The 27,748-nt window shown below is 39.5% G+C and overlaps 1 protein-coding gene across 1 annotated transcript in view; it reads right to left on the minus strand.

Moving 5' to 3' along the window:
• itsn1 (intersectin 1 (SH3 domain protein)) overlaps window positions 1–27,748 on the minus strand; it is a 238,592-nt gene that overhangs the window by 40,259 nt on the left and 170,585 nt on the right. The window contains exons 32-42 of the mRNA XM_078560237.1: window positions 27,612–27,733; window positions 26,061–26,167; window positions 23,238–23,421; window positions 22,422–22,520; window positions 21,642–21,809; window positions 19,822–20,034; window positions 18,289–18,410; window positions 15,312–15,394; window positions 15,138–15,221; window positions 11,636–11,809; window positions 8,046–8,147 (exon numbers count right to left, since the gene is read on the minus strand). Of these exons, the coding sequence (XP_078416363.1) occupies window positions 8,046–8,147; window positions 11,636–11,809; window positions 15,138–15,221; window positions 15,312–15,394; window positions 18,289–18,410; window positions 19,822–20,034; window positions 21,642–21,809; window positions 22,422–22,520; window positions 23,238–23,421; window positions 26,061–26,167; window positions 27,612–27,733 (1,458 nt within the window). The remainder of the gene's footprint in view (window positions 1–8,045; window positions 8,148–11,635; window positions 11,810–15,137; window positions 15,222–15,311; window positions 15,395–18,288; window positions 18,411–19,821; window positions 20,035–21,641; window positions 21,810–22,421; window positions 22,521–23,237; window positions 23,422–26,060; window positions 26,168–27,611; window positions 27,734–27,748) is intronic.

Raw genomic sequence — 27,748 nt, forward strand, 5'->3', positions numbered from 1 at the left:
GCTGAGCTATTTTTGAATTATTTTTAAGTGAGCTGTGGCATGTTTCTCCAAACCCTCAGTATATGTGGTCCAATTTAATAATAACTCACAGCAAACTCAAGTTATGATTAGCTCATGTTCACATTCATTCATATTCAAACCCAACGTCGCACACACATTCATATATACAGTAAAGGGGGATAGAAAGGAAGATTTACAATTATGGGCATCGGCAGTAAAAGAACCACAAATGAATATTAGTTCACGTGATTTCCAGGGTCTGAGAAGTCAAAGTCCAGAGGGTGTTTCCTTCGTGGCGGAATTCAGTCCAGATGAGTTTCTGGTCAGAAACAACAATCTGAAAGTTCTTGAAGTCAATGGGCTTTCTGTGCTTAGACGGCTTGGCAGGTGTTGATCAAAGACTCTTAAAATCAAGCAGGCATTGAGGAGTTAAGGTAGTAGCCGGCTGCTTGCTCAGCCAGACTGCTGGAGTCCTTTCTATTTGGTGTTAAAACAGAAGACTGTGGGTTTCTCGGTTCTCAAAGGAATATAGAGATTTCAAATTGGTCATTTGAGTCATGTTATCTTCTTTCTCTGCAATGATGTCAAAAGGGACGTTTATCTATTGTCTGCAACTGGCTTTTGGTTTCAGCACTGATGATGTCCCAACCATTAGTTTTTGAAAGAGTTACCATCCATATTGAGGATCTTGTGTTGGGAAGCTATTGTCTCGGTAGACACACTGACTCTGCTAGACGGGTCTGCAAATGTTGTCCATTGTCCACTCAATGGCCCCTTTTGAAATGGACCTGGACAGTCTCAGGTCTGTGATGGGTCTGTCAACAACTCTGCAGGAATAACGAGTTTCATAAAGTCATAGAGGTTCCCAGCACAGAAAAAGGCCCTTCGGCCCATCGAGTCTGTGCCTGTCAAACAAGTACCTAACTATTCTAATCCCATTTTTCAGCACTAGGCCCATAGCCTTGTATGCCTTGGCATCGCAAGTGCACATCCAAATGCTTCTTAAATGTTATGAGGGTTTCTGCTTCTACCATCCTTTCAGGCAGGTCTGCGAGTTCCCTGATTGAGTGATTATAATGTCCTTACAACTGGGTGTGAGATTCCATGATGATGACAGGAGGATTCTTTTGTTCTTGTAACTCCTGTTGCTACCTTCTAGAACAAAGGGCCAATCATGTGGTCATGTGACTGGTAGCAGCCATCATTTGGTTCAGCAGAGTGTCATTTTAAAAATAGTAAAAAACAATAAAGTTTATATATCTAGAGTTTTGGATTTTGTTTCATGTCTTATTGACATAACACAGAAATCAAAAGGAAGATGGGGCCAAGATCAAAAAAGATTCAGTGGAAGGATTTGTACTTTTTCATAATTAAACATGTAAATACTGTCATTTTCAAAACTGGTGAACCACTTGTATTGCCCACCCCCAGAGTACAAATAAGAGTTTGTTCTAATTTTTTCCTGTAATAATTCAGATAGATGCATTAATCCTGCTGCAATAAACTATTGATGCTTAGTCACCAAAACTGAAGTTCAGACAAAGTGACTTGCATTTATATAGTACCTTTCATTACTTCAGGACGTCCTAAAGTGCTTCATAAAGGTCCCACAAACAGCAATGAGGTGGTATGAGATAAATACCAACCAAGGCTACAGGGAGAACTGCCCTGCTTGTCTTCACAATAGTAGTTTTTTAAAGGATCTTTTGTGATCACCTAAGTGGGTATACAAGACTACATCTCAGCCATGGCTTCTTCATGTAACATCTAAGACACAGATCTAAAGAATGCAAAATGTATAATTCGCACCTGAATCAGGTGATTTATTCTAAATTGTTCAAAGTGAGCAATCACTTTGATATTCAGTTTTTATAGAACAGGTTTAACACAGTTAATTCCCATTAAAACAGTAGCTCATTAAATAAGTGCTTGCCACAACTCATGCACAAGTTTGTTGAGAACTTTATTTGGGGTAAATGAGTTACATTTAGTTGATACTATATGATTTAAACAGCAGAAGCTCAGAAAACACAACCCAGGGTGGTAAACTGTGCAGATCAAAGCACATGGCAATTGTACAGGAGATCTGCCTTTCTTTTTTCCCAGTACCTGGCTACTTCTACTTGACATTAGAGTTAAATGCTCAGTCATTGGAATTTAGAAGCTGCCTTCTTCCATTTCTCTTGCTAGTTCATGCTGTACAGCAGCAGGAGTTTGATCTGATGAAGTGGATCAATGTGAGGGTTCTCCATGTGTATGCTTCACTATATAGTCTCCAAGGGAAGAATGACCCATTTCATTAAATGAGATTCACTAACTACTAACTTGCAGAAGTTTATTTTCCATTGTGAAAATACACTTAAATACTTAAGCTAAGAGAAATGTAACCCTGCCAATAGAGAGAAATTGCCGATATGTAAACAGACTGCTCAAAGTGACAAGCAGAACAATGAACACAGAACATATTATAGTAGCTTAGCTGTGCACTCTGACAGTGATTTACAATTCAGTAAACATGTAACATTTGGCTATATATTGTCTGGTTTGGCTTGGGAGATCCATACTTCTCGAACACAAACATTAAATGTCTGTCAGACTCGAGTTGATACTTCAACAATGTTCCTATGATGCACATTTGCATTGTTGATTCAGTTGTGACAAGTTACATTTCAAGTTCTTTAAATGACAAGTTATTTTAACAAAGCTCACAGCAGCAGTATTTCTAGTAACTTAAGACAATCCCTTCCCAAGGCAAAGTTATATTTTGATACTTAGAGTAACCACAGTAAAGTCTAATTGGAGCACCGATGTTCTCTGCAACAACAGTGGATGAATGTGAGTTTGACCATGCTTTCCTCCCCCTGTGTCTAGCTGTTAATCTTTTAAACTATTCAGAGAGGCTCCAAACTGGTCAAGTGCCTTCCTAGGATGATGGGAAAAAATGGAGAGCAGAGTCATCTCTCAAACACGTTTACCACGCTTCCAAGATGGTGTCCAAAAGCAACATGTGCAGAGGCCTGGGATTAAGTTACTTGTTTGCTCCTGGGACACTAGGTACTGTATGGCCCCGGTACACCAAGGGAAAATGGAGAATATAATATCCTCTTTGAGTGACTGTTGCTTTCAAGTGTACACTATTTAAAAACATACCCATTGGTGCACATCTTTGAAATAAAAGTTTAGTGTAAATTATGATATAAAGTGGTTGTATCCCTTCAACCAAGTTACGATGTTAATTCTATTACACGATAGATGAGATTGCATGTTTTACTCCATCAACATTTTTGAAAAATAAATGTTTTCAATCAAATGAAAATGATTACAAATATTCTCTTTCTGATAACTTTGTAATATATGAACTTTTAAAGTCTTAAAAGTAGGCCGAGAACATACAGGGCAGAATTTTACGGCTCCATTGCAGTGGGGTTGCGGCCATAAAATGCGATGAGCCATTTAAAAGCCCGTTGACTTTGGTGGGACCATAAAATCCTGCCAGCATAAAATTCCTGCCGACAGAACAAGCCAAACCTCGGCTTTATAAAAACAGACTCAAACATGTAAATTTCTGACGATGAGTATTTAGCTTTGTTTCTTTCTGATTGCTCTCTCAATGGTGTAAAATAGAGGGTTTAGAACATGCAACTGTCCATTGAAATGTTATATGACATTCATTAGTACAAAAGGAAAAATCTTTTGTTAAAAAAAACTTAGCAATAGAGATAGGTTACGATAACAGCAACAATTAACAAACAAATAAAATATACATAGCAGAATGTGTGTTGGTTTGAAAGTTTTGAATTGCATTCTAAAAGTGCAGCTTCCAGTTTAAAAACTCCCAGAGTCTTTCTGCTCAGAATTTGTTCCTCAAAAAGATGTGAACATTTTTAGCTTATGTAAATCATACTAGTTACATTTCAATTAATCTATTTTTTACAGACAATATTATGCAAACCAAACTATAACAATATCATTATTTTAACAACAAAAGTGCACAGAGAGCTGAACAACACGACCAGCAATGGAGTGTTCACATTCTAAATAGTAATACTGTTTCTGTTACTTAAGAGTGATTAACCACTGTTGAAATAAAGTAGGGCAGTACAGAACAATCATAACAACCAAATCAAGCCACACTGCAAAAGCTCAAGAACTCGTGAGGCTTAGAATTGCTCATACGCAGTATAGGGCTCTCACTGAGTTGCCAATATATTGGCTTTCAGAAATTAAGCTATAAGAACACAGGTTTCAGGGTTCCCATAAAAATCTTTGAAAGGCTAAAGCCAATTTCCAAACATTTACAAGAGAGAGAATGGGAACACTACACCAATGTTTTGGTCTCCAAATGGCCTTTCTGTAACAAATAACTCCACAATTTATTTCCTGTAACCTTACACCTCAATGTACAGAAGCATATGTACATATGCACATTAGCAAATCCGTTAATTTAATGAGAACTCTGCAGACATGTGATGCACTATATAGATGGTCAAAATTATGGAAAATGTGCAAAGACCCCATCCTCAAACCCTTTAACTCAAGTAAAAAAATACTCTAAAAGCTTCCTGGCTAATAAAGAACAGTTGACTAGATAAAATTCACTATGGATTTAAGCAGAAGGGACTCAACAAACCCTTACTAACTTGTCAGATAGGGCTTAGGACAGCATATTTCATGAAACAGGCCCCTTCAAAACAATTCTAGCAATGAATTTGAAAATAGAACTTCAGCAGTATGTTGCGATGTTTGTTTATGAATCAATGTTTCCCAATAAATTGAACACATGATTTGAACAGTGTTCAAGATGTTGATTAGATATTAGACATTTAGGATTCTTATTTGATGATCTGATATAAAGTCACATTTCAGAATTGACTGTGTGTGAAAGCTCAAGATGGGGAGATGGTAGCGATGTCACTGGACTAGTAATCCAGGGACCCAGGCTAATGCCCTGGGGACATGGGTTCCAATACCACAGCAGCTAGCGGCATTTAAATTCAATTAATAAATCTGGAATATTAAGCTAGTCTCAGTAATTATGACCATGAAACTATCATCGATTGTCATAAAAACCCATCTGTTTCACTGATGTGCTTTGGGAAAGGAAATCTGCCGTTCATACCTGGTCTGGCCTGCATATGATTCCAGACCCACAACAATGTAATTAACTCTTAACTGCGCTCTGCAATGGTCCAGCAAACCACTCAGTTAAAAGGCAATTAAGGATGACCTTGCCAGCAACGCCAACATCCTATGAAAGAATAAAGAAAAAAAATACACACTTCCTATCCTTTTTGAAAAATGGAAAAACGTAACTACACAAACAGTAAGGCTACAGCTGCATTAATAGAAACTACATCTAGGTCCAACAAAATGAAATAAGTGCAAAATAATAGTTTGCTATAAGGGCAATAAAACATTTCTGGAGTATATATGAATATGTCCTAATTCTATCTAGATTCATAAATTATTAACCCCTTAATGCTAATATATCTAGTGCTTTAATAGGTACATAGGTAAATTAGCAAAACAGATTTAGCCTACTAGTTATTCACTCGAATAATAATTTAGAATAAGACATTGATCATTTTAGATATGTTAATTTTTTTAAAATTCAAAGTGCAAAGTGATTGTCATATTTCATTCTACCAATCATGGTAATGGAAACAATAATATCAGAATCCAGTGCTGAAACAAGGTGAAAAATTAGGCTGGTTAAGATTTAGTAAAAGATTTTGAAGTCTCGACGATGGTAAAAACATACATGAACGTGTAGTCCCTCATGACAGTTTGCCTTTGCAAGTGTGAATTTTACTGGTAAACAATTGGCACATTTGCAGACTTTGAAAGTTTTATTAATTTTATTTCAAGTTCTATTACATTTTTAAATGTTCTATGGTTCATAAACCACGAGCAGAATTACCTACTTAAAAATTAGATTAATTTTTTCTTCTCAAATCTCAATTTTTTAAATGGGAAAGTAGTCGCTTAAGGTTAAGTAATGTGCTACATATTAGCTGAATGTGCAAAAAAGAGACAGTAAACTAAAATAGAAACTGAAGTCCTCCCTCACCTGCATGTGTTGTGAATAAGACTGACTTGTTCACCTTTTTTGGATGTATTCTCTGCAATTAATGTGTATCTCTTTTGTTTTTATTTTTGCGCTAAATATCATAAATTTATTCAATCTGATTTTTTAAAATCTAATTTTGCCGATGTAACCACCCACCTAATCTAGGAATCAGTGTTGTACTTCATTATATTAGTTACAAGCACGAGTGCAGTCATGTGTTTTCTTAATAGGACAAGATTACAATTGACACTAAAAATCAAATCTACTGACTTAATTAAATGTTTCTTGGGTGGGTTAATTTTAAAAGCAGTTTTATGCCTTATGCCTTAAACCTCCGTCCTTGAAGCAAAACTGGACAATTATTTAAGAAATTTGATAAGTCAACACAGACAGGGTTTTGTACAATGACAAGTTGTTCACCATTTATATTTTCAGTGAAAATCAACAATGAACAATGACTACTTGAACTGACTTTTACCAAATTTTGAAATTCATTAGAGTTGTGTTACCCTCTTTCATATTGTGGAAACATTTTAATGCCGAAATTTAAACTAGCATTGCCCATTTGCGAAAAGCATCCACTGTATAGTGGGGCTATACATAAAATCTGCTAACTTAAAACAATTTAAGCTTAAGTTTGTTCAAAATCTAAAAGTGCATTTAAGTTACCAAGATGTTAAGTCGGTAACATATGCAGATATTATTTTTATTCTTTAAATTGCTGATAGGTTTTCCCTCTTTCCTACTCCCCTGCATACAAGTATTCTGAGTGGGTGTAACAGGTTGGCCATGAGAAGGACTGTTAATGCCACTCCTCATTAAGCCACTTAGAATTGTAGTGACATTACAGGTAGATCTAATTCCTCTCTTTAACTAAGTATCTCAGCTCTGTTTGGTGCTTCAACTGGTGAACTGGCTGATATGAGAAATCTGTCCTCTTAGGGGAGCCCAGTTAGGTAAGTCAGCAGAGGTGGAAGTTCAAACCCAGGTCTCCAAGCTCCTACCCAATTTATGAAGGAACTTTTTTGAATGCAAAGAAGACACTTACAAAAGTGCATTAAACTCCAACACAGTAAATATTATTCACATGGCAAGGAACCACTAAATCATGAATTCCTCTTTAATTTACTGAATAAGGATCATTAGTCGGTAACTTGGGTAACAAATGCAGAGTTGATAAAATGAGACCAAAAATTCTTCTGAACTGCTTTATAGTAACTTATGACACTCTGTCTTGGCTTGGCACCTTATTTTTAAAATTTACACCTTAAGTGTTGGAATCATGCACTTGGGCAAAAATGATTAATTTTATGAAATGAAGCATATGAAGGAGAAGGGAATAGAGGGTTACACTGTTAAATTTGGATGAGGAAAGACGAGAGGAGGCTCGAGTGGAGCACAAATGCCGGCATGGACTTGTTGGGCGGAATAGCCTTTCTCTGTGCCATGTATCCTGTGTATTTATGTAAATTTAATCCTAATTAAGTACACAGTCCAAAATGTACGTTTCTCTCCCCCCACCCGAAGAAGGTTACCAAAAATACAGTTTGGCTTCTGTAATTTCCCCTATAAAAACTTGTGCAAGCCACCAAACTTTCACTTCACAACCAAATTAGTTCAGTTTAGAAGCACTGGTCACGGTTTGGGAAAACAAGTTCAAAACCTGCCTTACTTTAATGTTTATCATCACATAGTCTGAAAAATTGAAACTGGAATGTAGAGATGATAAAGCTATACATTAACAAATGGAGGAGACATCTATAAACTCTAATTCCATGTTTTTAAATGTCACGTATAAAAGAGTACACAAAATATGATCCATGGATACTGCATCGGATGTTGCAGCATTCCTAGACAGCTTTTGCAGGTACTTGATAAAGTTGCCATATGTGGCTTTTGAATGTACAGAAATACACATTTATATTACCCTATGTTTCATCAAAAAGTTGAAGATCCAGACGAACAACTATCTCACCAGTAGGGACTTCATGCAGCAGAAGTCGCTTCGTAACAGGACCTTTGGAGCCTTGATCTTTTTTGATATCGGCAACACGAATTTCTGTACGTCCCAAGAAGTCTATAAGGCAGGGGAATATAAAGAACATTTACAGTATAGCCTTATACTGAACCAGAAAAGAAACAAGAGAACAAACTTGTGTTTAAATAGCGCTTCACAGCCAATGAAATATTTTTGAAGTGTCATCACTACTGTAATGGAGGAAATGTAGCAGCCAGTTTACGCATAACAAGGTCCCAGAAACAACAATGTGCTAATGACCTGATAATAGGATTCTTAATGATGTTGGGTGAGGGATGAATATTGGCCAGGACACCAGGGAGAAATCTCTTGCTCTACTTCAGAATACTGCCATCTGGATCTTACATCCAGCTGAGGCCAGACAAGACCCTGGTTTAACATCTCATATGAAAGAAGGCATCTCTGACAGTGCAGCCCTCCTTCAGTACTGCACTGGAGTGTCAACCTAGATTTTTGTGCTCAAGTATCTGGAGTAGGACTTGAACTCACAACCTGCTGTTTCATAGGCAAGAGTGCTACCCTTGGCCCATGGCTGACATCTAAGACATCTGTCTAAAGAATGCAAAATGCTGTATAATGTGCACCTTAGTCTGCTGTGAGATTGTTTTGAATTGATTTTTCTTACAATGATTGTTCTCTATTTGGTAAACGGTCAATTTTTTTAATGCAACAAGTTTAACAAAATTCATTCACACTTACAAGATACTCATTATCTGCATCCTCTGCAATTATACTTGTATTCACTAAATTAAAACTCTTAGATTTATGATTCAGATATCCCACCGTGTAGAACCATAATCAAGCACCTGGCAGAGACAGGCAGTCATATTAACAAAGGCATTCACCCATCTCTTTTAAATACAACTCTCATTAGTTGATCAATGTTACCCAATGCCTTTGGCATGTGGAGTCTATAAATGTGCAAAGACCAAAGAGATTATATCGAAGCAGCAGCAGCCAATACTTTTTTGTTTTGTGGGTGACCTAGGTCTATTTCAGACAGCCCCATGAGCAACATTTGAAGCTTAAACCAATGTTAATATTAATTTGCACACATCTGAAACAGTAAACTAAAAACATCTTGGTGTTTAGACTCAGAACCAAATTAAATAATAACTCTAAATGCAGCCTTTTGCAAACCTTCAAGCCATTGCAATTCAAACAAGATAAACCAGTAAATGAGAGACTAAATAATAGAACTGAACATCCTATGCTTCAAATTCTATTACAGGGGTTTATGACCTATTTATGATCCACAGGACAAAGGTCTACCTGAAAGGGTAGAAAATTAAAACTTTAAAAAAAAAAATTCCTTGGATTTCATTTTGACTGAAACCAAGAAATGATCTTCTGCTACCTGGAGGCATAACAGATTAATATCCTGCGAGTTTCCTACATCAAAATTGTCTGGGCAGTCTCAACTTGGGTCTTGGCGAGCACAAGCCCGCTGCTCAAAGCTGCCTTCAATGTGCCATAGATGTAATTTTCTGACTCAGAAAGGCCAGAAAATTGCTCGTGTTGGAAATGGGAAAAATTGCCCCCCTACTAAGGAGGAACATACTGACTTCCGGAAGTCCATTCCCTGACACGGAAAAATAACTATTTTAATCTGTTCACGTCATTGTCAGCCAAGGCTCAGTTGGTAGCTTTCTCACCTTTGAGTTCGAAGGTTATGGGTTCAAGTCCCACTTCAGGGATCTGAGCACAAAAACCGAGGCTGACACACCGCTGCAACACTGCGAGGGCTGCACTGTCAGAGAAAACGTAATGCAGACGAGACAATGATAATGAGATGAGATGAGATGCAGATGAGATGAACCTCCGTTCTCTCGGGTGGAGGTAAAAGATCCAATGTATTTCAAAGGCGGCCAGGGGAATTATCCCGGGTGTCTTGGCCAATATTTATCCCTCAATCTTTTTTTTGTGGGGTTGAATATCATCATCACATTGCAGTTTGTGGGAGTGTGCTATGCACAAATAGGTTGCTGCATTTCCAGCATTACAACAGTGACCGCACTTTCATAGTAATTCATTGGCTGGTGAAATGATTTGGAATGTCCTGTGGCATTGAAAGGCACTATATAAATGCAAGTCTTGTTTTTGCCTTTACATTGCTTTAATACTGTGCCAAATAATTGATTAGTCCGCAAGTAGGCAGGCACAAACTTGGGGCAAGCATCTATTGGTTGCACTGATTCAGGGAAATTTATATATATTAGAGAAATCAGGACCCAATTATGTCTTAGAACAGGGAATGCTGGGCTAAGTACTATGATTGGTTTACTTAATGTGAATAAAAGCCAGCAGATGGAGTGCTGGGTTAATGTAATGATGGAGAAAGTGGGTATATTTCTGTCTCGACCATTGAATATTGGTAGGGATTTCATGGTCTAGCTGGAAACTGAAAAGGTCCTGGTAAACACGTAAATAGATTTATGATCTGAAGATCTCTTGTATCGGGAGTGAATTATCAATTCAGTACTAAAAATAGCAGCTTGATTCATCCATCTTACAGTCTCTTTTTAAGTCATTCATGGGATGTGGGCGTCGCTGGCTCGACCAGCATTTATTGCCCATCCCTAATCGTTCAGAGGGCATTAAAGAGTCAACCACATTGCTGTGGATCACATGTAGACCAGACCAGGTACGAATGGCAGATTTCCTTCCCTAAAGGACATTAATGAACCAGATTGGTTTTTACAACAATGGTTTCATGGTCATCTTTTTAATTCTAGACTTTTAATTCCCTATTTTTATTGAATTCAAATTACACTGTCAGCCCTGGGTCTCTGGATTACTAGCCCAGCCACAATACCACTACGCCATTGCCTCCCCCAGTCACTTAATGTTTTACATATTTTTAGTGAGGGTTTGAGGTTGGCTTAGAGATTGGGTTAGATTATTTTACACAGTTTCATGGCATCACATGTATGTGCTGGCTTCAGGATTTACAGCAAACAGTCCAATTTTCACAGGCAAATATATAGAAATTGAGCTAACAGTACCAAGAATGGCAGGCTGAGATGTGAGGGGTTGGACTTGTGTTTGGCAAGAGATAGGATAATTCAAATGGTATTGCATTGTTGAGAGCTTCTGGGACACATTTCCAAAACAGCACTATCCAGGGTCATGGCAATTGAGCTGACTGGGTCTTGCTGGTGCGGAGTTGGAGTATTCTTTTTATTCATTCATGGGATGTGGGCATCGCTGGCTAGGCCAGCATTTATTGCTCATCCCTAATTGCCCTTGAGAAGGTGGTGGTGAGCTGCCTTCTTGAACCGCTGCAGTCCACGTGGTGTAGGTACACTCACCGTGCCGTTAGGGAGGGAGTTCAAGGGGTTTAACCCAGGAAGGAACAGTGATATATTTCCAAGTCAGGATGGTGAGAAGCAACCCCAGCAAGTGTGGATCATGCTTAGGTTCATGAATAAAAAAAGATTCACATACAGACACCAATCTTTACAAGGGAAATATAATTAGATCCAGATTTTCACGTAGATGAGTAAATGGAAACAAATCATTCTTACCATCTGGTGAGAACTGGTCACGCTCAAATACAGTAACACACAGCACATCCTGTTCCAAGTCTTTAATGAAGAACTGACAGTTAGAATTCCATTTGGGATTCAGAGTATCCTGAATGGTCTTTGTGATGTGACACTGAGAGCCCATGGTCACTTCACAGTAAGGATTACTCTTTCCTAAAAGGGAGACGAAAAAACAGATTAAAATCCTACTTAGCCTTGAATGGAACATATAAAACCGTCATCAACTCTTGTCAGTTAATCAGAGACCAAAGTATCAGAGACCTTTCCCTTTTGTTCCTTTTCCATCCTCCTCCATTTCACCTATTTAAAACCTTTTGCATTTCTAACTTTCCCTGTTCTGATACCTGAAACGTTAACTCTGTTCCTCTCTCCACAGATGCTGACAAACCTGCTGAGTATTTCCGGTATTTCTTGTTTTTTAAATATATACATAAGAGTCATTCTGTTGTTGGACTACCTTACCAATAATCACAGTGAACATCTTGCTGGAAATATACTTTTTGAGAGGTTCCCTTGGAGTCTTCTGTTTAAAGTGCACACGCAGTCTTAGTTGTCAAGCTGTCTAATTTCAACTTTCTCAAGAATATTTTAACTTACTTGGCTACTTTAGGAAAGCATTAATATTAAACAATATTATCTGCCAAATCAAAGGCACCGACTGCTGCCACATTCTCTTACAAATGCATACGAGATTGAAGATTCATTTCATCTCATCTTGAACTTGGTAAATCACGGTGAATACACATTTATGTGTAAGCTCAGACAATGAACGGTGAAAGGTTATTCAATCGTGGGGGAGTATCGCAGCTGAAACCAAACCTCCTGCAGGGTTCTGATAGCACTCAAAAACAGTCCCAGGTGGTTTCATTTTGTTCTCTCCAGCTGGGGGAATACTGTCTCGAATGCGGCGGAGTGAGATTAGTTAATTCAGTGCAGATCAAATCAGGTCTGAGGCATTCTTGGTCTAGCAACTTGAGTAGACCATTTGAATCATTGTGTCTGCTCAGGCATCTTGTGAGCCACAGCATCTCGACTGTTTGGGGATGGGAAATAAATGCTGGCCGAGCCAGCGACACCCACAACCCATGACTGAATTTAAAAAGAGAGACTAAGAATCAGTCTGCTAATTTTAGTACTGAATTGATAATTCACTCCCGATACAAGAGATCTTCAGATCATAAATCTATTTACGTGTTTACCAGGACCTTTTCAGTTTCCAGCTAGACCATGAAATCCCTACCAATATTCAATGGTCTAGACAGAAACATACCCACTTTCTCCATCTTTACATTAATCCAGCACTCCATCTGCTGGCTTTTATTCACATTAAGTAAACCAATCATAGTATTTAGCCCAGCACTCCCCTATCAACATCTTTTCTCCATATTTCTTAGTGCCCTTACTTCACCATTAAATATCTATCTCTCTATTCTTTCTCTTGGAGAAGAGTCATTCCCCATCAGGCCTCTCAATGCCCTTTATTACTCTGAGCTGCTTGGTCAGACCTTTCTTTATATCCGTGAACATAACACATGTTTATTTAGGGCAGGGTTTTTCGGATGGCGGGGTTTCCTGCCCCACCTGAAGAGTTGACAGGTAATGTATCCCCACCAGTTGAGGAGCGTGCCTCTCATTCGGACGGAAGACCCGTCTCAGTGAGCTGCCAGCCAACCTGATTAGCCAACAGCTCGACAGCCTCAACAGTGCCAGTGGCAGCAGTGGCCCAGGCCTGGGACTACAAGCAATCCCCAGGTTCTAAGTCTTTGGAGTCCAGGATCAGGTAAGTGCAGGGGTCTCACAGCAGGGAGGGTAGGTGAGGCCCAGGGCATTGGGCAGATGGAGTGCGGGGTTTTGATGGAGAGGCCAGAGGGGGGGTGGTGTGGGGAAGAGACCTAGTTGTGGGGTTGGGGGGGGAGTGGGTGTGGGGATGTGGAAAGGCCTCGCCCGCCCCACATAAACTTGTGGACAGGTTGGGGGAAGCTAGGAGGGTGGCAGGAAGACTACTCAGGAAATTTTACAGGCTCCCCTCCCCTACCTGCAAACCTGATGGCAGGGCAGCATAAAATTCTGCCCTTGGTGCCTCAGCTCAGTCCCTTCTTCTCAGGTATCATTCCAGTGAATCCTCACTGAACTGTATGTACTTCTCAAGGTGATGTCCAAAACCGAACACAAGACTTTAATACTTCCTGCATCTAAATTCATATCTTCAGAAATCCTACTTATTCTGACATCACCAGGTCATCAACTGCAGTCACCTTCCTTCTTATGCCTGCAGGGTCACCAAGTTTGTGCCCTTTCTCCATCCTTTACCTAGTGTTCCTCATCTGAAAGCTGTCTCAGCATCATTGACTGTCAGAATAGGGTCAGCTTCGATGGGTATGACCACCACACACATATTTACCATTTTGATCCCCCTTTGTTCCCTGAGTTTGCTGTGGTCTCTGGTTGTCAATGTGGCAACAAGTTGAGGAAGAAATTTCCTCCAACTAAACATTAGCAGGATTGAAGCCACCCTGATTGGTTCTCTGGCTTATAGTAGCTCTTTTACTGCAGTTACATCTTATCAGCCAGTGAATCTCCAGACATTCACTGCCATAAGTTACAACGATCATTAAACTCTAATATTGGATATGACCACTTTGTGGAATTGCATTTATGTTTTTTTTGGTTGGAAATGAAGTTCTAAATTATTTGAGTTACAAGGTTGTCATTTAAAGAAAGTCCTATTGAGTGATTACTATGCAATAATTCTACAAATAGCTGTAGCCGGAAAGGCTAAGCAAGCTGCAATATTCATGGAGCATGATGGTGAAGGATGTCAACATAGAAGTAGTATGCAGGAATGGAATGTACACTATCAACAAAAAGGGAAGGGGCGGTTGATTGCAGGGAACAGAAGATACTCCCCCCGCCCCACTTTTGAGTGTTGGCATGCTAGTATTTCCATAGCCTAGCCCTGACCTCACCTGAACATACATATAGACTTCCAGCATGGGCTGCTGAGCAGTAATCAGTAGTGGAAGTTTCAGCCAGTTATTTTCTCCCTAACACAGGGGTGCTGAGGCTATTCACTGTGTACCTACTGATACTCCAACTGAGATTAGCTAACTGAACACAGTTCAGATCCTGAATCTTGAGTCTTCCTGACCTATGTGGATCACTCACTGACTGCCTAAGCTAATTGAGACCCAGATAATCCAATCTGTTAAAGCATGACAGGCAAATCTGAATGATCAATCCCCATGCCTCAAGAGGTCCAGCACTTGACCCTCAGCTGGGAAGATAAACTTAAAACCAACTTTCTTTCTGTTGAATGAATTTTGCGACTTCATGATTGTCAAGTGTGCATACAGATAGAACAAGACACAATATGGTAGTAAGGTATTCCCACTTCAAGAAACAAATCATCATTATTCTTCAGGCTATCTCCTTTGGGGTTGATGTTGAACATGAAATACACAGGAGACTGAGTAATTCTCACCATTGGATCTACATGCTTTCAGCTCTATGCCTTCAACTATATTCACCATTAGCCTTCCAATGCCTGTAGCCCTTTGAGAACGCACTGCGGAGAAGAAAAAAAGGGAACACATACTTGAATATGAAATACTGTCAAAGAAACTCTTGCTATGCACGCACCTACTGCTTTACTTACCCAAATAGGCCTTTTCCCGCTTCTTTTTTTCTGTTTCTATGTAGAGTTCTGAAGCAGCTTTTATTTTTTGCACCCAAGCTGTTCTGTAGAATGGAAAAACAATGAATAGTATCAAATACAAATAATGTTGAGGGTCTTTCATTTCTGCATTAGATTTGCAGTTTTCCTTTCTATCTTTGCCTTTGTAGAAATTCATAAAGGTTTTATATAAATCATTTAAAGTTCTGTTTTCAAAAAAGTAGATTGGATACATGATCACTAATCTCGGTCATCATTACAGGGCAGTTTGCCAGACGTCTGGTTCAATATGTTCCTGCTATTCTGAGTGTCTTGCTAAAACCTCTAATTGATCTGCAATATTTTCAAGATTTATACCCCAAAGGAATTCCGGCAGCACAGTAATTAACACATTAACTTTCCACTCACGGGTTTGATGTATTTATACCAATGTAACATCAAAAGTCTTTTAATTAGTTCTAGTAAACAGAACGCTTTGCTTCCAATAGGCTATTTTGATAGAGATCTCCAGCAAATGTCTCATTTCTACACAATCATAAATCACTTCTTAGCAAAAATATATCTTTAAATTACAGGAATATTATCATTCAATAAAGCTAAATCGGCAAGGAAATTGCTTAAAAAAATGATTTATAGTTAAGTCTACTCCATAGCCTTGGGATGCTGCAATAACATGCTAGATAAGAATGGGGAGAGTCATAGCAACATTCCCTAGCAACTGTATAATGAACTCTCCTTACCGTTGTACCATATCATTCTACATTCTGTTTTACACAATCAACTTGTGTGCAATATTATCTGGGCCCCAAACGAATTCATTTAAATGAGGTGAACTCCCTCCTGGTGAGTGCTCAACCGAAGCTACAAGTTGAAGAGTTCCCAGAGAAAATGAAACATCTTGGAAATCTTCCTTGCAGGCTAATTGGAGATTGCCCATTCAATAAAAAACGTTGAGATTAGGAACCACAGACATCCGTGACACAAAAGGGGGACAAATCCACTGCATTGCTTAATGAAACAGCTATCCAGTAAGTCCCAATCTGCTGCCCTTTCCCTGTATGTTATTAAATTCTTAATCTTCAAATATATATTCACATTCCTTTTTAAAAACTATTTGGCATTTTGTTTCTAGCACAATTTTTGGTAGGGCATTCCACATCCTAACAACCCTCTGCATACACAAATTTATGCCCTCTCTAGTTACTGACCAAAGGTAATACTTCTTTCCTGATTTACCATATCAAAACTCCTCAATTTTTACCACCTCTGTCAGATTTCCACACAACCTTTTCAAAGTCAAGATGTTTCTTGAGAGTACCAGTTTGTCCCTTAAGATAAACAGCACCAAAATAGCAGTTTTTGAATTAGATTTTATGGGCAAAGTTTTCGCTTGAACTGAAACTGAAGGAAATCTGGGTGCAAAGTCCCCTTTTGCTCATTGATATGAAATTTACAATACTACATCTTTAGATGTAGTCCAATGGGACAACAGAAAAACAACAGAAATAGTTCCAGAGAAGCAAAATATAAGCAAAGGATATAGTGCCCATTTTCCATTTATGTTACACCCATTTTTCACAGAAAGATTTACTCTACAAGCTATTTCACCTGTCTAAAACAATAGAACCAGAAGATATGTCCTGTACCTAAAGAGGGGTAAATTGAAAACCTTACAAACTTCAGTGAATGAGTGAGTGGCCAGTCTATGAAATAGACTCCCTAAGAGTCTTATTCATGTTCAAATTAGATAGATTTTGTTCAGAAAATAACAGTTCGTGATACTAATGTGAGGCACATGCGGTAAATGTGCTTGGGAGGAACAGATGACCTTGCAGCAAAGGTTCCCAAACCTCTCCACGACTGGGATTCTATTGGGTCATTTCTGGGTCTGCTGTAGACTAACTAATAAAGGTTGATCACTATATTTGGATAACAACTCCATTATCATTTCTATCAGCCAACTTCTCAGTAGGTGCATCACAAAGCACTGTAGAGATACGAATAGTTCATATGAGGGAGGAGGGAATAGGGAGATCTGCAGAAATCATGGACGATGATGGAGTGCATGATTGTAGCCAGACATGGACCACAAGAAAGGAGTAGGCTTGTTGAGTTGAATTGACTTTTCTCCTTTCAAGATTTCTTATCTTTGAACTTTCACTTTCAAGATTTTTTAATATAATTGTTTCATACACTTGGAAATCACCACAGCATTGAAAAAAGTAACGTTTTAATACATTTTTACCATTTGCCATTCCGCTAACTAGACAACCTTTACAGCGTTGGAAAACTGCAATCAGCAGTTTCTTACTGAATTGTGCAAGATGCAGTATTTCAAATTCAAAGAAGAATTATTATTGTCTAAGCATGTAACGGAATGAGGAGAGGCATGAAGGATCGGTTTACTGATTTATAATCATCAATAAGGACCTGCTGCAATGTAAAATACTCTGGGCTGGCTGGCATTTTTAAAAAATGAAGGAAAATCAGCTGATACGCAACTTCCTAAAAATAAACTCATATTAGTTTGTCAACTTGAAAGTTCAAAAATGAAATGATTGTGGAGAAGATGTTTCCTGTTGTGGGAGAATCTAGAACTAGGGATCACAGTTTAAAAATAAGGGGTCGCTCATTTAAGACAGAGATGAGGAGAAATTTTTTCTCTCAGAGGGTTGTGAGTCTTTGGAACTCTCCTCCTCAACAGGCAGTGGAAGCAGAATCTTTGAATATTTTCAAGGCAGAGGTAGATAATTAACAAGGGGGTGCAAGGTTATCGGGGGGTAGGTGGGAGGTTACAATCAGATCAGCCATGATCATATTGAATGGCAGAGCAGGCTTGAGGGGCCCAAGTAGCCTACTCCTGCGCCGTATGTTTGTATTTTGCTATATCTAGCCGAGTTGAAAATCCCCACTCCCTATGTGTTAGAAAGCAATAAAACTGGGGTCTGTTCCCTCTTACCTCTCATTGATGCTCTCAGCACGAAGTGTGTACACTCTGTCAATATGGGAGATGTGGAAAATTGGCTCATCACCAGAAGGGTCTGTAGGCAATTTCACTAATACCTCATTCAGAAAGATAGGCTGCAGAAATTACAGAAATAAAAAGGATGTAAACAAGCACAACATAAAGTCTCTTGGCAGCAGCAATGTTCTTGCATGGGTTAATAATAGACAATAAAATTCTACCACATCACATAACTCAGTGGGGTCTCCGAGAGCTGCAGTACCAACAGCTGTGATGTCTTACATAGCTGGACATGGCACTTGGCTTTGCACACAAAGAAGTCATAATTAATAGAGGCAACGGGCACAATTACAAGTGCCCAAAATGGACATGAAGTCAGCAGAGCAGCTGTTATGCCTGCCCATTCGTGCTGGCATGAGATCCATGTTATTTTGTTTGACTTCCAGGCTTCATTAATAGATCGCTGCAGGTTTTAGATGCCCAATGGGGCTCCTGTTGCTGTACACCAGTTCCAGGAGGGAAGGAAACTGGCTGGCTGCCATGATGGGGGAAGTTAGTAGTTGGGTTTGGGTGGGTGGGGGAGGTGGTGGGAGGCATGGCAGGAGTTGGGTAGAGTGAAGTGCTGCTCAATCAGGGCACAATTCTTTCTGATGACCCAGGGGCCCGTCTCAGGGCACCAGAAAAATGAGAAGTTCAGTGAGCAACCGCCAACGACCCCTTTAACAATCTCTGGTTAGGCTGCTCAGCATCTGGTACAAAAGGGTTTGCATATTTAAGCAGCCTGTTGCACAATTAGATGGGGCACCTGAGGTGCTCCCTCAATTTTCAGTTGCTGTCTACATGACCTTCGAATTGAGAAACTGGCAGCTGGCAATTGAAAATTACCATCAATTAACACATCTTTTAGCGACCCATCAAATCATTTCCACTCCCCTCTCCATTCTCCAGGGTCTTGCATTAAACTCGCATTTCACAGCCTCTTGCTAAATCAGGAACCTGCTCATTTTTTATTTGATTTCTATGACTGAGTCTCTGTGTACTGGGGCTCTTTAACCTTAAACTGTAAACTCTCGCATCACAATTAGAAGTAGCTTAGCGTTGCAGCATATCCTCCATCTTGACGTAAAGAACGGCCCCATTCTCCCAACTTACTGAAACGTATTTGCCAGAATTTTTGTTTTGTTGTAAATAATGGTGGAGCTCCAAAAGATTCGGGAGCACAATCTTGTTCTCTCCAACATTCACACACACACTTTGTATCAGGGCTTGCTGGAAAACAGATCCTTGCTGATTTTCTCCTCACTAGCCATGGATGTTGAGAGCTGCAGACACCCATCACAGCCTTGAATGAGATTAAATGATTTAATGCAAACCAGGAATTGACCTTAGGATCTTGTTGGTCTGTGTTGCTCAGTACAGCACTCCAGGGTGCTCTTATCTGATGAGTCAAGTTCGCAGGTTACATTTTATTTTCTGTTTATCTGCAAGAAAGGTTACGTATTGGTTGAAATGCTGAATTTTACTTACAGTCTTGTACATTTTGTATTGTAGGTTTGATTTAGGGCTGAAGACCTTGTCGGTCCCTGAAGAACCTAGTGGTTTAATGATCTGTGTCAGTAGCAGGAAGTCATTGAAGAGAAAACCATAAAGCTCCTTGTTACTCTTGGCTTTGTAAAGTTTACCACTGTGTAGGAATTTTCGAGGGCCCAGACAATTTGTGACAGAATTAAAAACAAGTTGCTGAAATAAAAAGGAAACAACCGCAATCATCTTTAAAAGAATATTATAAATGCATCAGGACACTGAACAATATTAACTTAGAAATAAAGTCCATTTGCTGAAATCTAGAGTTTGCAGTGCACTCTAACCGTAAAGATCTTGATCACTGATGTGCAATAAGATAGCACAAATCTGGAATTTCTGAACACTTAATTATTCGTTTCTTTTAGGAATATAGGAACAGAGGAGAGGCCGTTTAGCTCCTTGAGACCGTTCAGCTGCTTTTCAACGATCTGTGGCCTAACTCTATGTACCTACCTTGGTCCCATATCTCTTCATTCCTCTGGTTAACAAAATCTATCAGTCTCAGTTTTAAAATTAACAATTGATCTAGAATCAACTGCCATTTATGGAAGGGTATTCCAAACTTATGTAGAAGCGTTTGAAAAATTTGGCTCTAATCCTTAGACAATGCCCCCGAGTCCTCGATTACCAACCAGTGGAAATGGCTTCTCTCTATCTGGCTTATTAGTTTTCCTTTGATAAAATCACCCCTTAATCTTCTAAATTCCTGGGCATACAACCCTAGTTTGCATAATTTCTCCCCGTAATTTCACCCTTGGAGTCCAGGTATCATTCTGGAAAATCCACTCTGTACTCCCCTTCAAGATCAATATATCCTTCCAAAGGTGTGGTGCCCAGGACTGACCACAGTACTCCAGGTGTGATCTAACAGGGTTCTTTTTTTTAGAAAAAACACCTGCAGCATAACTTGTACCTCCTTGTATTCTAATCCCCTAGATATAAAGACCAGAATGCATTAGACTTTTTGATTTTTTTGTATCCGTCCAAAAAATTTTTGTGACCTGTGCACCTGTACCTCCAAGTCTCTTTGGAGCTCCACTGCTTCTAGCTTTTCACCATTTCCAAAGTATTCTGATCTTTCCTTTTTAGGTTCAAAGTAGATTACCTCATATTTGTCTACATTGAAGTTCATTTCCAATAGTTTTGGACATTCCTTTAATCTATTAATCTCTTTGTGATTTATGCTTTCATCTATACTGCTTATAATGTTGCCTATCTTTGTATCAGCAGTAAATATTGGATACTTGGCTCTCTATCCCATCAGCTACATTGTTAATAAATACAGTGAATAGTTGAGGCTCTAACACAGATCATTGTGAGATACCACTAGCCACATGCTGCCCCTCAGAATAGCTCCCAATTTATCCTACTCTGTCTTCTGCTGATCAGCCAATTTTCTAACCAGGTCAAATAAACGATCTTCAATTCCTACAGCTTCAACTTTGGCTAACTGTCTCTTGAGGCACTCTACTGAATGCCTTCTGAAAGTTCATGTAAGTGACACGCACAGACATTTCCCTGTCCACTACTTCAGTCGCCTCTCAAGATTGTAAATGGTAGATCATGCCTGACAAACCTGACTGATTTTTTTTTTGAAGAGGTGACTGAAGTAGTGAAATATGAAATGAAATACATTCCTGGAATACGACCTTTGCTTTCATCAAGAGATTTTAACACTACATATAACATTGCTACAGTTATAGGGTCATCGAGAGTCAATCAATTAGAGACATGACACACTTTAGTACCTTTCGCTACCTTACCTCAGATAAACCTTCACATTGCACGTGTGTCTGGATCCACTCCAGCCTGTCAGAATTTTCCTTTTCTCGCACACCCTCATTCACCTGAGAACACAGTTCCTCAGCTTTTTCAAGAGCATGTTTCAAGTGGCTAAAATCAGGATGATTTTCTGGGGTGTTTTCCAGAATCTAGGATATTTATTCAGAAGGAAAATTATTTTAAATTCAAATGAGCTGTGCGCTAAGAGTCGGCTTCCCCTTTAATATCCCATTTCAGAATATCAACTTTTTTTTATATAAAAAAAAAGAGTTTACAGAATGTAATGTTGAAACAATAATTGATCTCACAGTTCCTAAGCGTTTCTGAGCCCTGGTTGCTAATAGCAGATTTAAAAAAGAAAATCTTTCTGGCAGCCCGGATGGCCTCAGGAACATGATCTTAGAATGTTAAAGAAGCTGTTCCAAAGGAAACCACAGTGCTAAAGGGGCCATAGAACATTCTGAGGGAACCAGGGACCATGAGGGACATGACACACACATATATATGTTGATCTGTCCTTAAAAATATTACATTATTGGCTCAGAAAATATAGATACCCAATCCGACCTTTCTCCCAGCAGCAGTTTCAAGTAATAAAATTCCCTTACGGATTAGTAACAAAACTGTGTGTTTTATTCAGCCTGCATCACCGTAAAGGTTGGATAGCAAGACATCCAAGAGTTGTCTATGTTGTAGCAAACTGCGTAACAGCTTTTAATTGGTTCAAGTAGGAGAACGTACACACAAAAATATGTACTTACATTTTTTATTATTAATGGGTAGCGTGTTACCCTTTGCATAGGCTTCAGTAGGAAACTTGATAGTGGCATTCCTTTACATTGCGGGTCCATTGCTAGTCTCTGCCATAATATAAATAAGCCAAGTGTCAATGATATCACAGTATTAGGAAAATCACATGTTATATATCCTACAGCATATTATCACATCTTCAGGACATCCCAAGTTGCTTTACAATTACTGAAATAAGACATTTCCCACATTACAGCAGTGGCTACACTTCAGAAAGTACTTCATTGGCTCTGAAGTGCTTTGGGACGTCCTGAGTTTGAACAGCGCTGGATAAATGCAAATTATTTCTTCAGTGTTGTCACTACTATATATGTAAATGCAGCAATGTTTATATTGCAAGATGCCACGAAAACCAAATTAATCAATAATCAATCAGTTTTTGGCAGTGAGGGAGGAACTTTGGCCAGGATATCGGGAGAACTCTGCAGTCTTCTTAGAGTCATAGGATCTCTTATGTCGACTTGAGCTGGAAGCAAAAAAGGTCCCACCAGGAAGGCTGTCCCTCTGGCAATGCAGAAATTCCTCAGAGCTGGAGTAAAGCGCCAGCCTAAATTATGTGTTCAAGTCCGTGTTGAAGATTGAACCCACAACCTTCTGATGCAGAGCTGAGACTGCTATCTATTGAACCAAGCCGGCTCTTCAATAGCATTAAAAAGCTTTGCAGAATTACTATTTGACTGAAAACAAGGTTTTCATTTGAAAGCCAACTAAAGGTGATGCAAAGGTCATTTCTTTTGCTGTGCAATGACAATGCAATGATCCCTTACTTTCACAAATTCCTTAAACTCTGGAACTTCATCTGTCTTTTGCTGGATAAGTGCTGCTCCATTAAGCTGACAACTGCAGAATCGGATATACGGCTGCATGTGAGGCAATTGTGCTGTTAATATGTCACCAATCATTTTCACTGGCATCCTCTCCCCTGACATCTTCTTCCTTACCCGCAGTGCCCTACAGTGAGGCAAAAACAGATGCACATTAGAATAGATGACAGGTATGCAGACAGATATAACATATTCTTATTGCTAAGCAACTGGCAATGGCTTAGCAATAACCTGCTCATTGACGCCCAGTTTGGGTTCCACCAGAGCTATTCAGCTCCTGACCTCATTACAGCCTTGGTTCAAACATGGAAAAAAGAGCTGAACTCCCAAGGTGAGGTGAGAGTGACTGCTCTTGACATCAAGGCCACATTTGACCGAGTTTGGCATCAAGGAGCCCTAGCACAACTGGAGTCAATAGGAATTGGGGGGAAAACTCCCTGCTGGTTGGAGCCACACCTAGCACAAAGGAAGATGGCTGTGGCTGTTGAGGGTCAGTCATCTCAGCTCCAAAACATCGCTGCAGGAGTTTCTCAGGGTAGTGTCCTCGGCCCAACCATCTTCAGTTGCTTCATCAATGACCTTCCTTCCATCATAAGTGGGGGTGTTCGCTGATGACTGCACAATTTTCAGCACCATTTTTGATTCCTCAGATACTGAAACAGTCATGTCCAAATGCAGCAAGACTTGGACAATATCCAGGCTTGGTCTGACAAGTGGCGAGTACCATTTGCGCCACACAAGTGCCAGGCAATGGCCATCTCCAACATGAGAGAATCTAACCATCGCTCCTTGACGTTCAATGGCATTACCATCACTGAATCCCCCACTGTCAACGTCCTGGGGGTTACCATTACCGGAAACTGAACTGCATTAGCCATATAAATACTAGTGACTACAAAAGCATGTCAAAGGCTAGGAATCCTGCGATGAGTAACTCACCTCCTGATTCCCCCAAAGCCTGTCCGCCATCTACAAGGCATCAGAAGTGTGATGGATACTCCCCACTTGTCTGGATGAGTGCAGCTCACATAACACTCAAGAAGCTTGACACCGTTCAGGACAAAACAGCCCCCTTGATTGGCACCACATCCACAAACATTCACACCCTCCACCACCGATGCACAGTAGCAGCAGTGTGTACCATCTACAAGATGCACTGCAGGAATTCACCAAGGCTCCTTAGAAAGCACCTTCCAAACTCACGGCCTCTACCATCTAGAAGGACAAGGGCAGCAGATAGATGACAACACCACCACCTGGAAGTTCCCCTCCAAGTCTTTCACCATCCTGACTTGGAAATATATCGCCGTTCCTTCACTGTCGCTGGGTCAAAATCCTGGAACTCCCTAACAGCACTGTGGGTGTACCTACACCACATGGACTGCAGCGGTTCAAGAAGGCAGCTCATCACCACCTTCTCAATTGCAACAAGGAATGGGCAATAAATGCTGGCCTAGCCAGCAAAGCCCACATCCTGCAAATGAATTTTTTAAAAAAATCACAATTGCATTCAAACATATTTTTAAAATAAACTAAAAATGTATTTTAATTGTATTTCTGTTTTCTGATCAAAGCATTATCAGCTTAGTAAAGATTAATTTTTATCATTATCAATGCTTGTGTAAATACTGTGGGCTCTTGTTGATATCAATTAATAGTTATAAAACTTTAAAACTGTATATTTAACTTGATTCCACATGATCAATGAATTCACTATCCAGCTTTCCAATTTCAAGATCCTACAATCTGAATTAAATCCCAACATTAAGAAGAGTGTGCAAGGTAGTTCTTCGTTTTCATTATCAATGCAACAAGATATCAAATATACTGCTGAATGTGTCTGATCCTGATTATACACAGGGACATTATATAGGTTCTAGTGTCTTACAATGCAACATCAAGTGAAGGGTTCAGGTGAAACTGATAAATTGCTCGAGCACATCAATGTTATTTGAACTTGAAAACGTGTTACTACTTTTAAATGTAGTCCAGGCTGTTATTCCAACTGCAAAATTGTTTTAGATGCCTATATGAGCCACCAAGCTCCCAGGATAGAATTACATGATTTTAATTGAAATGCTGATTGTGCTGCGATTTGAGCTGCTCTGACACATTTTATTTAGCTGCACATTGCAAGGAAATAACATGCCCCATGTGTACTATACGAAAAGAGAGGAAATCATCTGTTTGATATCAAAGTATCTTATCCCACAAGGGAGATTACACTAAAAGCAACATAAAAATCTGAACAATTAGCTCAAAATGTAGGTCCTCCACATTGCAACAAAAAAAAATGTTTCCTGTTGTGATGATTGCCTTTTAGTCCATTAGCTAGGCTCAATCCAGTATCAATCCACAACTCCATGTTTACCAGGACAAAGATTTGAAATGACCTGGCCTCCAATTTTCCTTGACTTGCTAAGAAGGACCAAGACATCACTAGGACATGCACTGGGGACAGACTGCAAACTCATCATGTTTGGAATCAAGCATGTGAACCTCAGTCCTACCACTTCTTGGAAAAGTGTCACATTTTTATGGACCCATCAGTTCAGATTTGACACTCATATCTTTACAAGGAATCACAAACTTCATTTTCATTCCAGAATTAGAGTTGCAACATCTTCAGTTTAACAAGGAGATGGTCCTGGATTCCCCACTATGCATACCCCATATCAAGGGGATTTTGAACATGTCAGTGGGAAAACTAGTAAGACACAGAAATTATCAAGTGACGACCATTAGGGTACCATAACATGTACCTACTTCAACAATTTGATATTGCACATGATGAGCTCTTTCCAGTTCACAAAAATCATGGCCACCTCTTTCTCTGTCAGCAGATCAGACTCTAGTAATGGTTTTTGAAAGACCTAATGGAACAAGGCAGATCATTAGCAGCAACAGAAATGTAATTAAAAGCAAGCAAAACTTTCCTGATGAGTAAAGGAAGGTAATTAACAAAATCATTCAGCAATCTCGAAGTATAAGTTTACCCTATGGGTAGAACAGACTAAAGTAATGACTTTGCTTGCTGGTTGCAGCCTGGAAAAAACATTGTAGGAACATAGGAGCAGGAGTAGGCCATTCAGCCCATCAAGCCTGCTTCACCATTTAATACGATCATGGATGATCATCCACTTCAATGCCTTTTCCCCACATCCCTTTACGTCATTTAGAAAGATGATTATTCACTCAGGAAAGCGGTGTTCCACAAGGATCAGTACTTTTTAAAAATATATAATTTAATGATTTGGACTTGGGAACAAGCAACACAATATCAAAGATTGCAGATGATACCAAAGCGTGGGTTAGAGTCAATATTGAGGAAGAATGCATCAAAATACAAGACGACATTAGATAACTTGCAGGCAAAGCAGTTCAGTGGCAAATGAGCTTTAACACAGATAGTTGTCAGGTGGTGTCTTTTGGTAGGAACAACAAACATCACCTGCACCTTGGAAAATAAGAAACTGAATGGAGTAGAAGAGCAAAGTGATCTCGGGACACAAATGAACAAATCATTAAAAGCAGCACTGCAGATCAGTAAAGCAATTAAAAATGCTCACAAAGCACTGGGATTTATTTCTAGGGCTATAGAATTTAAAAGTAGAAAAGTTATGTTAAACTTGTAAAGGACCCTGGTCAAGCTTCACGCAAGAGTACTGTGCAGAATTCAGATCTCCATGCTACAAAAAGAACATAGAAGCACCAGAGACACTATAGGAGCTTCAACACTGAACTGGTAACCCAAAGGTCTCATGTAAATCTGACAACGAATTCAAAAAAACCTGATAATGAGAGCTGGTGCCAGAAAAATATAGCCAAATGCTGGATTGTCTTCGAAACTCAACTGGCTCTGTATTACACCGGGACTATAAGCTAGTGCCCCTACTTGGTGACTCCAGTCCTTCACTAGAAGGCCGACTTGTAATGCCTCATTACCCAAGCTAGCCATTCAGGGCATAAGTAATTGCTATGATGAAGGACGACCACCATTTTCTCAGCATAAATCAGGATGGACAATAAATGCAGCCTTGGCAACCAAAGAACACCTTAATATACTGTCCTCAGCTGTTAGCCAAACCAATGCACTCTTCTACAGGCATCGCTAGATAGTGATCACGAGCAGGAACTCTGGCTAAGCTTTTCCCTCTCCCTTTTATTCAAGGAGCATCGACCCAAACTGCTGCCCCGGGTAAGATCAGTAAACAGAATGTAGGGTGGAGATTGAAACTGGGATGAACATTTACCTACTGATCTATTAGCATAGCCTGAAAATTGTTCCACCGTGTTCATAAGATAACTTTATCTTACCTCAGTGACTAGCTGCAGATCACTAACATAGTTTTCTTCTGTCACAATGAGCTCATGGATATAGCCCTGTCGCTTCCGTTCAGAAGGAGTTAGCATGTCCAATAAATGTAAGTCAGCACACCCTATACAGAAGAGGG

Source organism: Cetorhinus maximus, chromosome 16, assembly GCF_964194155.1.
Source record: "Cetorhinus maximus chromosome 16, sCetMax3.hap1.1, whole genome shotgun sequence".
In the NCBI taxonomy this organism is placed as follows: domain Eukaryota; kingdom Metazoa; phylum Chordata; class Chondrichthyes; order Lamniformes; family Cetorhinidae; genus Cetorhinus; species Cetorhinus maximus.